The 15,613-nt window shown below is 43.1% G+C and overlaps 2 protein-coding genes across 8 annotated transcripts in view; one reads left to right on the plus strand and one right to left on the minus strand.

The window, feature by feature from the left end:
* MIER1 (MIER1 transcriptional regulator) overlaps positions 1 to 15,613 on the minus strand; it is a 133,270-nt gene that overhangs the window by 93,251 nt on the left and 24,406 nt on the right. For all 7 annotated transcript variants that reach the window (XM_033915927.1, XM_033915923.1, XM_033915921.1 and 4 more), the window contains 2 exons: positions 11,299 to 11,334; positions 5,391 to 5,415 (listed from right to left, as the gene is read on the minus strand). In XM_033915927.1, coding sequence (XP_033771818.1) covers positions 5,391 to 5,415; positions 11,299 to 11,307 — 34 coding nt within the window. In that variant the 5' untranslated portion in view covers positions 11,308 to 11,334. The remainder of the gene's footprint in view (positions 1 to 5,390; positions 5,416 to 11,298; positions 11,335 to 15,613) is intronic.
* The window catches only part of WDR78 (WD repeat domain 78), a 187,274-nt gene that overhangs the window by 26,129 nt on the left and 145,532 nt on the right, over positions 1 to 15,613 (plus strand). The window lies entirely within an intron of this gene.

Below are 15,613 nucleotides of genomic sequence, written 5' to 3' on the forward strand. Positions count from 1 at the left end.
AAGTGCAAATGCAACCTATAGCACCATGAATGAATAGATACCTAATCAATAAATATAAAGGAAATACAAGGTGCAAAATACTTCATGAAATGCAAAATATATGGCAAGAATGAGACAAAGTGCAAATGCAATCTGTAGCACCATAAAAAACACTTATAAATATGGATATAAATATAAGGTACAAATACAAATACAGGTCCTTCCGTTTAAAGTGCAAGTGCAATTTCTCACTGACCATAAGTTATAAGCACCACAAACACACACACATGCGCACCAAGCAAAAATAATAAATAATAAATACATAACTAGCAAATGCTAAACACTCACACATATAAACACACTCATACACCGGCTCGGATAGAGCCCAATCAAAAATATCCAAGCATATCACAACTTAAGGAGTCACTAATAAATATCACCACTCTGATTTGTAGAGTGGTGATATTTATTAGTGACCCTATTCCTTCTGCCCTGGAAGGTCGCTAAATTTCTGGAAAAAAATAAATAAATAAATAAATAAACAAACCCACCTTGTTCAGAATTGGAGGCATAAATGTTCAGAATTGGAGGCATAAATGTTCAAAAAAGGTATAATTTCCCTCTTAAGCACACTTTTAACAGAAGATAGCGACCCTCCTTGTCATGAACTATATCCTCTACTTCAGGGGAAAGATAATTGGCAAAATGTATAGCCACCCCATTCGTTTTAGATCTAACCCTGTTGATGGCAAAATAGATTTGCAAATATTTCTTGTGAGCAAAATATTTTTCACAACTAGGGAGCAAGTTAGTTTCTTGTACAAAACCAGCTGACAATTGGGCATGAATTGTTTTTTTTTTTGACTGTTTATTGATTTTTTTAAATAAAGGAGTAGCAAAATCTCGAGTTGGGTGGAGCAACCACTTGAAGGGTTGGTACTCAGATTTCCTTCACTCAAAATTAAATTCCAGTGCTTGGAAAAAAAGTCAACAGTTCTGATACGATTTACAGAAATTTGAGAATACAAAGGAATCTTACCTTCTGTGGGTTAACATCCAATAATTGATATTTTTGGTGGCATAATATACCACAGTATAACAATTTTTCTTCTCTTATAAAATATATACTGGATCTATGTCAAACATGATTAAGCTATTGTATGGTAATCAAGATCCAATCAAATCATTTAATTCAACCTTTCCCCTCAAAACAAATGCTGTAAATATGAACATTTCATTAATCTATACTGTTTACACAATTACTTTATGAAGAGTAGAGGCAGCAGGAAGACAGCTGATTATCAACACCTGTTACATGATTCACTTTACTGGCTACAAAAAAACAGTTACTTAATTGAAACAGATGTTATTCAGGGACAGTAAGCAGATATTCATACATATGGGTGACATCATCCATGGAGCCCAGTACAGACAGTCCACAAGTGCAGTATCACTTTAAACATGAAGGTCGCCACACCTGCATGTGCCTTCCCACCTACTACTTACAGGACCATCAACTCAGTAAAAAAAAAGCTAAGAAACCAACTAGGGAAGGTGAGAGGGTTGTAAGATTAACTGCCTGCTGTCCCTGTATAACAGCTGTTACAATTAAGTAACAGTGCTTTATACCAGGATAAGCAGGCAGCATATTCTTACATATGGGACTCCCTAGCTGCCAAGGTCATGAGTCTGGATGCGAATAATGGGTATATACACATGAGTCTGGTGAAACCCAATAGGGTTGAAGGGAAGTTGGCCTCTAAATGAAAAATAAATTTATCAGAATTGTTGGTCAAACCACTGATCTCATCTGGAATGATTCTCCAAACAGTAATGAGATGTGAAGGTATGGATTGAGGACCAGGCAGATGTCTTACAGATATCTTCAAATGGAGTGTAAAGTAGGTGAGCTACTGAAGTCACCATTGCTCGCACTTTGTGTGCAGCAACACAGCCCTCAAGCATCAGCCTAAGCTTAGCAAAAGGATATACAGTCCGCCAGCCATACAGTCCATCAGCCATGTTGAGATGGTTCTCTTGATGACGAGCTCCAAGTCTGTTTGGATCGAATGACAGGAAGAGCCGAGTAGAAGTTCTGTAAGGCTTAGTCTGATTCTAAGTAATAAGTGAGGGTCCAACATCTTCTCTGGGCAGCTAAACGAGCTAGACTTCCTTCCCAAATTGCAGCTACCCCGTGGTACAAAGGGGGCTTGGGATTGTTGAATATTCGATTTTTGACTATTGGTTGTGGCATACGCCATATTAATGACTTCTTTCGGGAAACTTCCACTTTCACTAACACTTTACTGGAACTTACCTGTTTTCGTACTATCTATTTTATTGCTTATTTCCATTCTATCCCTTCTCTGTCTGGGCTTCTTCCACATAGGGTACTCCTTCATCCTTTGCAATGGGTTTGGCAGTGGGTCTGCAAATTTCATGATATAAGTGCGAATGTCTCCCCTTTTTTGCCTTTATATTTCAACAGCAATTTCCCTCCTGGTGTTAATAGCGCTGTCTTTGTTAGATGGGAAGCATGGGGGATTCAATATTTGTTTCATTTGGTTTCATTTGGTCATTTGGAGGATGGGAGAATTAAGACTTTTGCTCACCTCCAACAGGAATACGACAGTTCTCCTACTGATGGTTTTGCATATAAGCAGATTCGTCATTACCTTACTTCTTTGCAGCCTCTCAATCTTGATACTACTCGCCAGGAATTATTGTCCACTGCATATACGATTGGCTCCCAGCTCCCTGTTCCTCTTAAATTTCATAATAGATACTTGAAGGATGAATCCCTCCTTTTTGACCATTCTAGATTGCGGGACGCTTGGCTCATGACCTGCAGATGACTTGCTGGAAGATGTGGTACTGCAAGCTCTCAAAAAGTTACCCACATTTCGCAAATACATCTCTTTTTGGGAACAATATTATAAATTGGTTCCGAGACTATATATTTCCGCTAAGAGAGCATATCTTTCTCGGTTTTGAGCCTTTGCTGCTCAAGTGTCTCAGATGTCATTGTCCTGAAGCAAGTTTGGGCCATATGGTTTGGTCTTCTTGCCCACCTATTAGGGCTTTTTGGGAACACATCTTCAATTTTGTGGAGCATATCTGGACAATTACTATTCATTGTTCACCTCTATTTCCAGGTCAAAGATTCTCAGACAGGCTTGTCTGTGCATAGGTATTGAGACTGCAGAGGTACAAGAAGTGATGTCAAAAGCATCAAATGTGGAGCGTACCATATACTTCCTGGTTTCCAGGAGATCATTTACCATAAGCTGGTAAGAGGAAAGATGTTTTGATGGAATATACTGATCATAATGAGACATCTTTTGTATGAGGGATTTCATACAAAATGTCATATAGAAACTGTAGTTTAAGATTCTATTTGCCAACATGAAAGCTTGAAATATTCTGTGTCCAAACTTATCCAGCATTCTGCCTTCTCTCCTTGGGGGGAGTACTAACATAAGGTCTGAAACTATGAGCTTTATTTCAGGGCAGATTTCACAACCAGAGACTGATGTTGCAACTGTAGCTTGTCAAATCTAGAGCAAGACTGTACGCAATAAAGTGAGTCCAGTCTATGTGAAGCCACTGCCAACATGAAGAGGAGATTCCCAGTTCTTCAGTAATGTCTCCTTCATGAGACTGTAAAGAGGAACTTTTATGTAGTCAAGGCAATTTTTTATAGTCAAGTATCTCTCTAAGCTCAGCCTTATATTTTGAATCGGACTCCATTTTTATTGGGAGTTCTTGCCCCATCTGTCTAATGAATTTACTTAATGAAAGACAGACTTTCTAAGAATGACTTACTACAAAGCAGGGAAGGAGACAAAGATAAAGCATAAGACTCGTTCGCTGACAATTCCAGACAAGAGTACCGAGTTAGGTCAGAGTCATAGTCCTTGATAGCAGGTTCTGCAAGTGAAGAATGTCATTGAGACCATCGAGAGGAGCATCAAGTAGATAAAGGCAACATCAAGGTGAACGTTATCGACTAGAGTGCCTCAATGAATGTCGGTATGAGCGATGAGAATGAGACAATTTGCTGTCTCTCGACAAAAATGCATGCCTTGATGCAGACGCTCGACGTCTGGGTGTCGATGACGTACATCCTTGATGTGTGCCCATGTTCGGCACTGATGATGTGCATCGGTCATTTATGTCAATTATCTGATGGCTGAGGCTGCATGCTCTGAGATTGATGCTTTTGAGGCAATGCTCAGACTGAGCTGAGGCTGGCACTGTGTGAGCAGAATTTTGCATCGTTTTGTGATTGTAGTAGCACAGCTAGCTCTTTCTGCAATAACACAGAAAGCTACTCCTGCAGAGACAGCATAGTAACCGGTACATGCACTGGTATGCACATTAGTTGAGCATCAAAGCACTGGTGTCCTCAGTATGGAGGTGTTCTTCAAAGGTAAAGCCAACTGTATAGATGGTGATCTGTCATCGGTGCTTTAATGGTAGATGCCTGAGATGCTGTTGAAGTGTTTCTGGAGGGGAAAGTGTGTTTATGCTTCTTAGCCTTTTTATGAGGTTTCCCCAATGAAGGTAGCACTGATAACGTAGATGATGTCGATGCTGTCAGTACCAGTGTTATCAGCTGCTGAGGATAGGATTCAGAAATTCCCATAATTTCTGATGTAGAAACGGACGACCTGAAAAGTTTTTCAAACTAATTTTCTGTAATTTTGAACAGAGCAGGCTAGAAAAATCATGGTGTTCAGGACCTATTTGTAGGTATTGAATGCAACAGCTATGTGGATCAGTACGAGAAATAGCCCAGCGACACTGAGACCACCATTTAAATCCACTAGAAGCCTTGGACATCAGAGGAAAGACCGCTGATGTGAGATCGAAAGACCAAATGGTTAGAGAGGGTCGAGTAGATTATAACCTGATAAAAAAGTTTTGACAATTTCGGCAGGCTTAAGGGAGCCCGAGGGCCCAAATAAAATCGCAATAAAAATTTAAGAACAATGAAACCAGGTTAATGTGAAGGCACAAAATATTAATAGAAAACATATACACAAAAAGTATGTAGAAAAACTATGCCTAAAATAGGCACATATAGTACACAAACTGAGAGAAACTGAAAAAAATGACTTTTCAGCTCGGTGAAAAACTAAGAACTGACAATCCCGTGAGCGAGAGGCAGACAGGCAAGAAGGCACTCACATATGCGCGGTATGTCGGTCTTCAAGTTTTTAAAGTGATACTGCACTTGTGAACTGTCTGTACCAGGCTCCGTGGTTGACATCACCCATATGTAAGAATATGCTGCCTACTTCTACTGGGATAAAGCATATTTCCTGTACTTGGAGAAAGTAAATAAGCAATCAAAGCACTTAAAAAATCTATATATGTAAACAGAATAACACAACTACTGTGTTTACCTGGGCTTGAAGTCCCAACAGACGGCTTTTAAAAAGAAAAAAAGGAAAAAAATATTATTTCACATAAAAACTGAAGCTCATATAAATCAGTATCTCAACTGATCTATAGGCTTTATATATCAAACACATTTTCACTGTGATAAAAATTCAGTTCTGAATTAGCTGTGCACTAGTTTATATTTCCTTTCATACTAAAGCAACTACAGCAATTAATCACACACAAATATCAACTTATCTTACTGGTATGTATAAAAAATAAAAGTCACTAGAAGGTAATTAGGTGACCTGTTAAAAGTACCGGTATCTACTGAATGCTTAAAAAGCCATATTAGGATCAGCATGCACACTTTCATGCAGAGCACCTGAGTTAAATTCTCAGGTCAGGTTCAGTGCTCCTAGGCATTTAACCTATTAGGAGGAGAAAGTCCCAATCATTATAGATTGACACCTGAAGGCCAAATTTAAGGGTTCCACAAATGCAGGGGGCTAAACAGAGTCTTGATACAAGTCTCACTGTCAAGGACTGTTAATGGATTTAAGAGTTCCTTTCACAAACTGTGCTAGAAATTTGTGCATGGCAAATGCAACAAAGCCCATTCAGTTTCAATGGGTTTCATCGCATTTGCTGCACCTTGCTAGTTGTGAAGAAGGGGATTGGGGTCCAGTACCCTATCTCAAATTAGCAAGTAGTTCATACAACTGGAGGAAATAGAAAAATTTATGTTCTTACCTGTTAATTTTCTTACCTTTAGAAGCAGCAGATGAATCCAGAGACCAGTGGGATAGCACACATCGACCAGCAGGTGGAGAAAGAGAAACTGATTAACAGGTGGTCTTATAGGCTGGCATTCCTCCTGTATATTCAGTATCGCTCCTTGCCCAAGCATCCGGAACTAGGAAATATTGAGCATATAAAAAACTTCTTTCCAGCAACAAAGTGCAATACAGAATACAACTACCAACAATAACAAAACCGAAATTGCAACAGAGAAACTGACAGATCATCTGCAGAAAGGGTGGGGCTCTGGATTCATCTGCTGCTTCTAAAGGAAAGAAAATTAACAGGTAAAAACATAATTTTTCTTTCCTTAGCACAGCAGCAGATGAATCCAGAGACCTGTGGGATGTAGCAAAGCAAACCTCAAACTGGGTGGGAAGCAAACGCCGCCTCCGCAATAACCGAAGCGCCAAAGTCAGCATCCGCATGGGTTGCCACATCCAACCGGTAATGCTTAGAAAAAGTATTCGTAGAAGACCAAGTAGCCGCACGACAAATCTTCTCCAAGGAAAGACCCCTGGACTAGGCCCAAGACGTAGCCATCGGTCGGGTTGTATGTGCATGAAGCTGTTCCAGCAACCGCTTCCCAGCCATCAAGTAAGCTGAAGCAATGGTCTCTTTGACCCAACGAGCGATGGAAGCTTTGGACGTAGCCATACCTTTGCGCCCCACGAATAACACAAAGAGGTGGTCTGAACGACGAAAGTCGTTAGTAACCTGTAAATAATGTAGAAGAATTCTGCGCACATCAAGGATACGCAATGAAGAGAAGCACTCCCTCCATTTCTCCTGCCGAAAAGCATGAAGGAAGAGATACTGGTTCACATTAAAGGAAGACACCGCCTTAGAAAGAAACGACGCAACCATCCGAACAGACACTCCAGCATCTGAAATGCGCAAAAAAGGATCCCTGCATGACAACGCCTGCAACTCCGAAACCCTTCGGGCAGACGCCATTGCTACCAATAACACCACTTTCAACGTGACATCCTTCAGAGTTGCATTAGATAACGGTTCAAATGGGGCCTTCTGTAACCCCCAAGGACAATCTTAAGACTCCACTCCGGACAGATCTTCCTAATAGATGGCCGAATATGGTGTACCCCTTTTAGGAATCGAACTATATCAGGTTGAGACGCCAGCGTCGAATGAGATACCCAGCCTCTGTAACAAGCAATGGCCGCCACCTGAACCTTAAGGGAATTATAGGCCAACCCTTTGGCAACGCCATCCTGCAAAAAGATCCAACTCCGGAAGACCCCACTTCTGAACTAGCAGGTCAAATGCCTGAGCTGAGTTCCCATTCTCCGGGATCTAGATTTCTGCTGAGGAAGTCTGCCTGAACATTTGCCTGACCCGCAATGTGCGCCACCGAGAGAAGAGGAATATGAACTTCCGCCCATTGAAACAGGACCATCACCTCGCTGGCTAATTGAGGACTTCGTGTACCTCCCTGCCGGTTGATATATGCCACTGCCGTGACACTGTCCAAAAAGACTCTCGTCGGACGGTCCTGAATCATGGACTGAAACGCTTGAAGCGCAAGCCTGATCGCCCTCAACTCTAGCATATTGATCGACCACTGAGCCTCCTCCAGAGACCAAACTCGCTGCGCTGAGGATTGAAGGCACTGAGCTCCCCATCCCAGAAGACTGGCATCCGTCTTAACTACGACCCAGTCCGGTGTCGCAGGTGGCATGCCCCTGAAGAGACTGATTTCACCGAGCCACCAATGCATGCTGAGGGAAGCTTGAGAAGTCCACTGAAGACGCCGATCATAATCTTGAGACACTGGGGACCACCGTGATAGAAGAGACTTCTGCAACGGCCTCATATGGAAGTGAGCCCATGGCACCACCACCAGAGCCGCCACCATCGATCCCAGAACTTGCACATAATCCCAAACCCTCGGTCTGGGTGACTGGAGAAGTAAGCGAACCTGAGACTAACTTCTCTCCCAGGTCCTTGGTCCAGACAAGTGTTGAATTGCACTCCTAGATGCTCCAACGATTGAGACGAGGAGAGAGCTCTTTGGAAAGTTGATGATCTACCCCAAAGACTGAAAAGATATCACCCTCTGGGTCACCAACACACCTGGAAGACGCACGGATCAACCAGTCCAAGAAAGGATGTACCCGAATTCCCTTTTTGCAAAGAAACGCCACCACAACTACATCGTCATCACCTTCGAAAAGGTGCATGGTGCCATGGCGAGACCAAAAGGCATCGCCCGAAACTGATAATGCTGGCCTAGGATTGCAAACCGAAGAAATCGCTGATGCGGAGGCCATATCATTATATGCAAGTAAGCCTCCTTGAGATCAAGGGACGAAAGGAACTCCCCTGGCTGAACCGCTGCAATGACTGAGCGCACTGTCTCCATAAGGAAATGTCTGACCTTGAGAAATTTGTTGACCTGTTTGAGATCCAGCACTGGTCTGACCGACCCTCCCTTCTTGGGCACCACGAAGTAAATGGAATATCTCCCGAGGCCCACCTCTGCTGGGGGAACCGGAACCACAGCCCCCAGATCCAGAAGCACTTGAAGGGTGAGCTGTACCGAGTCTCTCTTGGTTGCCCCATTGCAAGGGGGTACCAAGAAAGAATCGGCGACGGGAGAGGAAAACTCTAATTTGTAATCTTCTCGAATAATGTCCAATACCCACTGATCGGACATTATCTTGGCCCACTCCGCCAGAAAGGAAGACAGCTGCCCTCCCAAAGAAATGGCGGAGAGAGCCGAGATCCCATCATTGTTGATTGCGAACTGTTGGAGCACGGGCTGGCTGAACTGTCGGGGGTTTTGCAGCACAAAAGGAATTATTTTGCGGAAATTTAGGTCTAGAATTGTAGAAAGAACCGTAAGATGGCTAAAATGACGGCTTTCCTAGCCTATATCTCTTAACATCCTGGAAGCGAGGTCTGGCAGACGAGGTTTTCAAAGGCGGTTTAAGCCTATCTTCTGGCAACCGCTGCGCTTTGGTATCACCAAAATTTTTTACTAGCTTATCCAAATCCTCACCAAACAACAGAAGACCTTTAAAAGGGAGCTTCATGAGCCTAAGCTTGGACGCCACATCCACCGCCCAGTTATGGAGCCACAAAGATGTGCAAGAAACTACTGAAAGCGACATCTGTTTTGCAGAAGCACGAATAATATCATAAGGCATCCGCCAAATACGCTAAAACCGATTCCACATGTGCCAAGTCGGATCGAACAGCAGTCCCGGACTCAATCATTCTATCTGCCATCTGTTGAGACCATTGAAGACATGCCCGCACCGCATAGGAACTGCACACCGCCACTTGCAAGGTAACCGCTGCAACTTCAAATGACATCTTAATCGAAGATTCTATCTTCCTATCCTGGACATCCTTTAGCGCAATACCTCCCTCAACAGGCAAGGTAGTCTTCTTAATGACCACCAACGCATCCACCTTAGGGAGCTTAAACCTCTCCAGTTCATTCTGAGCCAATGGATACAACTGCCGCATGTCTTTCGTCACCCAGAGACCTGCCTCTGGCGTGTCCATTGAGCTGCAATAAGCTCCTGCATGGGCTCATGAACCGGAAAATATCCAGGCAGCTTTCGCGTTCCCGCCATGAGAGGGTTAACGGACCCAGATACTAGTGGATCCTCCCGAGAGATGTTTAACCCTTGCAATGCCTTAGATATCAACGAGGAAAGTTCTTCCCTGTGAAAAAGAAAGAGCACTGTAGGATCATCCAAGTCCCTACCCAGCGCCTCCTCTGTGTCCAATTCCGTCACCTCTCCCTCTTCCAAAGACTCGGGAAGTCAGAAACAAGGGGGAGATTGAGGCAGGGTCCCCCTCATCCGCGGTAGCTAGCCTATGACGTTTAGCCGCCTGAGACTGCACCAGAGGTGTAAAGGTAGAAGGGAGTAAAGAAACGTTTAAATCCAGATTTTGTACAGGCTGAGAGCTCTGCAACAAAAAGACACGGTGCATTAACATCACAAACTCCGGCAAGAAAGTGCCCTGAACTAACCCTGCCGGTCCGGCCTGTATCGTGTTCTGCAGTGAAACCATGTCTTCCACAAGCTCCCCAGAAGCGCAGACAGCTGCCAAACTCCTCCCTGACGCTGACATGCATTGAAGCGTGGCGGGCTCCACCGCGACTGAAGAGATGAATCGCGCTTCCCTAGCGTGGGAAAAAACAGACCCGCTAGCCAGCAACAACGAATCCTCTGCCGTAGTGTCTGCACACCCGGCAGAACAGAGCCCGATGGTGTTCTGCGCTTCCCACAACGCGAACACCGCTTAACCGCCTCGGCCGCCATTTTATTAATTTTTTTTTTTTAAAGCAAAAACACCAAACAGGAAGAAGCACGACGGATAACATAACCTACACACCAAACCGCCTAGAAATCCCCCAATCAGCACCAGACACCCAAGAGAAAGAAAAGCCTACTCACCAAAACCTCCTACCCGACTCAACAGGATAGAAGTTACAGCTGGCAGTTGTAAGCTGACAATAAAGTACATCACAGCTCTCCATTGTGAGGCTCTCTCTTTTTTTTTTTTAACTAAGGAAAGAAGAAAATTAAGAACCCAAAGGAAACCCCTCAATCCACTGTAGGGGAGGTTGGAGCAGGGACCTGGGGGGGGGGACCTAGGTGTAACTCCCAAATCTGGCACTGCTCAGCCAGTCACCCCTTTCTACCTGAAGAGAAATATTCTCAACAGAAGAAATGATTATTCCTCATAATTTCACTAGGCACAGCCAGAATTCAGGAGCTAGATGGATAACGACCAACCCCTGCTGGGAGATAGAGCATACTGAATATACAGGAGGAACGCCAACCTATAAGACCACCTGTTAATCAGTTTCTCTATCTCCACCTGCTGGTCGATGTGTGCTATCCCACTGGTCTATGGAATCATCTGCTGCTGTACTAAGGAAAGTTGGGTTAAAAGAAGAAAAAGCCATATAAAATAAAAAAACAAGTTACATTTAGAAATTAGAGAAACTACTTTCAGAACACATCTGTGACCAATCAATATGCACAATTCCCCAAAAAATTCCCCACACACATCAGAGCCCTCATGCTTCCCCGACATATCCAGAAAATTTGGTTATTAATAGCAAGTACATAAAAATATACACACCAATCTCATAAGCCTTCTTTTCCTTCGGAAAGTAGGCTAAAAAAAGAGAAGAAAAGCATTAAGTTATTTCCTTTAAAAATGTAAGTCTTGTTTCCAGGTTTTCTCCATTCTGTTGCAAGATCAATAAGGTAGCAGCTGTGAAATTGTACAATTTCATGACAAACTCGGAATGTGCAGGCAGAATTTTTTTTTTAAATTTCTTCATTATTTTATTTTTGTATTTAGCAAACTGATAGTACTAAATGAAATAGAATGCACTATTTTACAAAAGGAAACCATACTAAAATGCACATCCCTAGCAGGCTTTGCAGGGTAGTAGAACACTGTCAGAGAGCAAAGACGTTTCCTTTATTCCCACTAATCCCCAAGTTATGCACACACTATATATATATATACATACACACACACCAGTATATAGTCCTGATTGCATATAAAAGAGCATAAAATGCCCGAAACTTTGTTAATACCAGAAGAGAACAGGAGCACTCCACAGAAAACATATAATACAAAGAAATGAGAAGAGATGGACAAAGGATGCATCCACAGCCAGGAGATATAAACTGGTTTTCTTATTTAAAAGATGATCCGATGTGGCTGGGTTTGAGCAACCCACGTACTTCAGGGGTCTAAAAATCTACAAAAGCAAATATATGGCATAAAAAATATGGTAATTTATTTTTCTATTAACACTTTTTAATTTTTTTAAGGCGACTTGAGAGATGTAGGTTGTTCTTAGAACTAGCAATGACTTATATTTTTATAATTTTCAGAGATGACATGTTAATTTTATAAGTTCTACCAAAATATTCAAATTATGTATTAATTTTTTTAAAAAGGTATACATACAAATACACTTAGCTCAAAAGGTGAAAATTGTCACTAATGTTAATTTCCTGAACCAGCAGATGGAGACAGAGAAGAGCTCTGATCCAGACTCAATTTCCAATAGGTAGCGCAGCTGGGCTGGACAACCAATATACTGTACTATTGTCAAAACTAACTTGCTACAAACATATTTCAAACCACCACTGTGAGTACCCATTGTATATTCTGTCAACTTCTTTGACCTGTACACCCCAAAAAATGTTAATTCTTGTCAACTTAAATGACATGTTCATTCCAAAAAATGTTAATTCCCAATGTTATTTTCTTTTGTAATATCATTAATTGCTGTGAACCGCCTAGAACTCTCTGGGTATGGCGCTATACAAAATAAAGTTATTATTATTATTATTATTACCCCTCTATTCTCCATGCAGCAGTTTCCCTCTTTCAAGCCCTGCTCACTGCATACCATTCTGGAAGGGACACTACACTCTACTCACCTATTTCTAAAAAAAAGAAAAGAAAAACACCCACACCTACCCAGAAACACCCCCAGTTACACCATGAATGCTTTTCACTCCCTCACGTAAAATCTTCTCTCATTTCTTCATTCAGGATCCTGAAATCCCTAGCAGCCTTGGACTTCCTGTGTCCTAGTTGAGTGGGCTCAAATTCCTTCTAGCACCAGCCCACACTTTCTAAGATAGGCTATAGTAATAGTGGATTTTGAAGCTACCTTGCCCCTGTAAGAACTGTAAACAAAAAGCCTGAAAGTGTAAACAAGTTGTCACTTTCAGATAATTCAATAGGGTCCTGAACACATCCAGGAATACAGGCCCAGATCTTTCCTCTCTTTATGTGCCCTGAAGATGGCTAGCACACCATTTCCTGGCTGATGTGAAAACAGGAAAACTACCTTAGGCAAGAAAGGAAGCACTAAGCAAATAAGTCGCCTTTAACTCTGAAAACACCAAATATGGATCTCTACAAGGAAAGAGCTTGCAACTCAAATCCTGATCACTTAACAGACTGCTAAGTTAGATCCTTGATTGAAGCATGGCACAAATGTTCCAAGGGAGCTATTGGTAGGGCTTTCAAAACCACATTCAAATCCCAAGAAGTAACAAAATCCCAAGAAGTAACAGAAGTTCTTCCTAAAGGAAGGCCAAACACAATTCACCCCCCTTAGGAACCATGCCAGAATGAGCAGTGACCAACTTTACCATCTCCATAAAGCAATGGTCTCAAACTAAGACCCTTTTCAGGGCCACATTTTGGATTTGTAGGTATTTGGAAGGCCTCAGAAAAAATATTTAATGTCTTATTAAAGAAATTACAATTTTGTATGAGGTAAAACTCTTTATAGTTTAAAAATCTTTCCTTTTGGCTAAGTCTTAATAATAATATTGTAATTTATAGCTAAAGAGACATATGATCAAGAAACTGTTTTATTTTACTTTTGCGATTGTGATAAATATACCAAGGGCCTCAAAATAGTACCTGGTGGGCCGCATGTTGCCCCCAGGCCATGAGTTTGAGACTACTGCCATAAAGCAAGTTCACTGAAAGACCCTTGTAGAATTTGAACTCAACATTTGAATCTCTGGCATAGTACAGCTCCAGGGGGGGGGATCAGAGTTCATCCTGCACCAAGTCTCAAAGGAGTACAAACCTGCATGCACACCAAGGATGTAGACTTCTTACAAGCCTTCAAACATCACTGCTGCTGGCAAGAAGCCCTTCCTACTAAAATGCTACCTTTCAGGGACCAGCTGTGAGAGAAAATGTCCAGACTGTGGTGGTAATGGCCCTCAAGCAGGCAGTCATATTGGTACACCCTTATCATTACTGTAGGGAATGCCCTGGGCACTGTAGCCAAACCAGAGGAGCAGAACCAGAAGCTGGAAATGCTTTTCCAGTACCATGAAGTGTAGAATCCTCTGAGGTGGCAATACATCTTGGATAAATCCAGGAAGAACAGAAATCCCTTTTCCTTACTGTTGTTATGATAAAATATAAAACAGAAGAGGGGCATAGGCAGAGACATACATTGACTGCCATTAGATTCAGAATAGCCCAAAAAGTGTCTTCCTCCTTTGGCATTATTATCGTATATACTCGAATATAAACCGGGATTTTGGGGCCAAAAAATTGGCCAAGGGTCCCGGTTTATATTCGGGTCATCCCCCAGTGAACACCCAAAACCCTCCTGGACTTCCTGCAGGCCTGCCTTAGGCCAGGACAGGAAGGGTTCCTCCCGTCTCCTACCCCGGCCGACACTAATAAATACCACCCTCCCTCCTTCCCTTCCTCGCGTACCTGTTCCCTGGTGGTCCAGTGTGTATGCGCTGAAATCCTCTTTTGTAAAGGTAGTAACCAGCGACGCACCTGTGCCAGCACACAGGAGTGAGCTTTTCGTGGTTCCGGCTGGCCCTGTACCACTCCTTGATAGGCTGACGCGAGAACCGCAAATCCCGTGAGAACTCACGGCAGCCTATCAAGGAGCGGTGCAGGGCCATCCGGCAGCACGAAAAGCTCGCTCATGTGTGCCGGCCCAGGTGCACCGCTGGCTACTACCTTTACAAAAGAGGATTTCAGCGCATACACGCTGACCACCAGGGTACTACAGGTACACGAGGGAGGGAAGGAGGCAATTATTAGTATCGGCCAGGGCAGGAGACAGGAGGGATCCCTCCTGTCCCGGCTTACCACTAGATGGTTTAAGTTAAGGGGAAGGGTTAATCTGCTGGCTGGGTTAGAGGGCAGAGGGGAGTACGGGACAATCAAGCCATTGTGACATCACTGATGAGGTTGGCTCTTTTTAGGGGGAAGAGGGTACAGGGAAGGAAGGTGGGACACTGTTCAGAGCCTGGCAGGGAGGGGGGGACAGTATTCAGAGCCTGGCAGGGAAGGGGGCTTGGTTCACAGCCTGGTAGGGAATGGGACTGAGTGCAGAGTTTGGCAGGGACGGGGGCTGAGTGCAGAACCTTGCAGGGGAGGGCGTGACGGAGGGGACACTGGGTGCAGATCCTGGCAGGACATGGCACTTCAATATTAAGTCCCCGACTTATATTCGAGTCAAACCATTTTTCCTCCTTTTTGGGAGAGGAATGGGGGTCTCAACTTACATTCTAGTATATACGGTAAGTACAATGGAGTATCAGCTTTGAAGTACAGGAAATTCTCCAAGGTGACCTTTACAGCCTCCCTATTGGGCTCTATCTGCACGGAGACTCCAAAAAGGTTTCTAGGACTGAAGTATGATCCAGAATGTAGCCACACTGCAATTCTGCTCACCACATCTCAAAAACATATAGCAGAATTAGAAAATGTACACAGAAGGGTGATAAAAATGATAAAGAAGATGGGACAACTTCCCTGTGAGGAAAGGCAAAAGTAGTTAGGGCTCTTCAGCTTGGAAAAGTTTGCTCTTTCCAAATATACTAGGGGGGGGCTTGCAATGAAACTGTTAAATAGTAGATTTAAACAA

Source organism: Geotrypetes seraphini, chromosome 12, assembly GCF_902459505.1.
Source record: "Geotrypetes seraphini chromosome 12, aGeoSer1.1, whole genome shotgun sequence".
Taxonomy (NCBI): domain Eukaryota; kingdom Metazoa; phylum Chordata; class Amphibia; order Gymnophiona; family Dermophiidae; genus Geotrypetes; species Geotrypetes seraphini.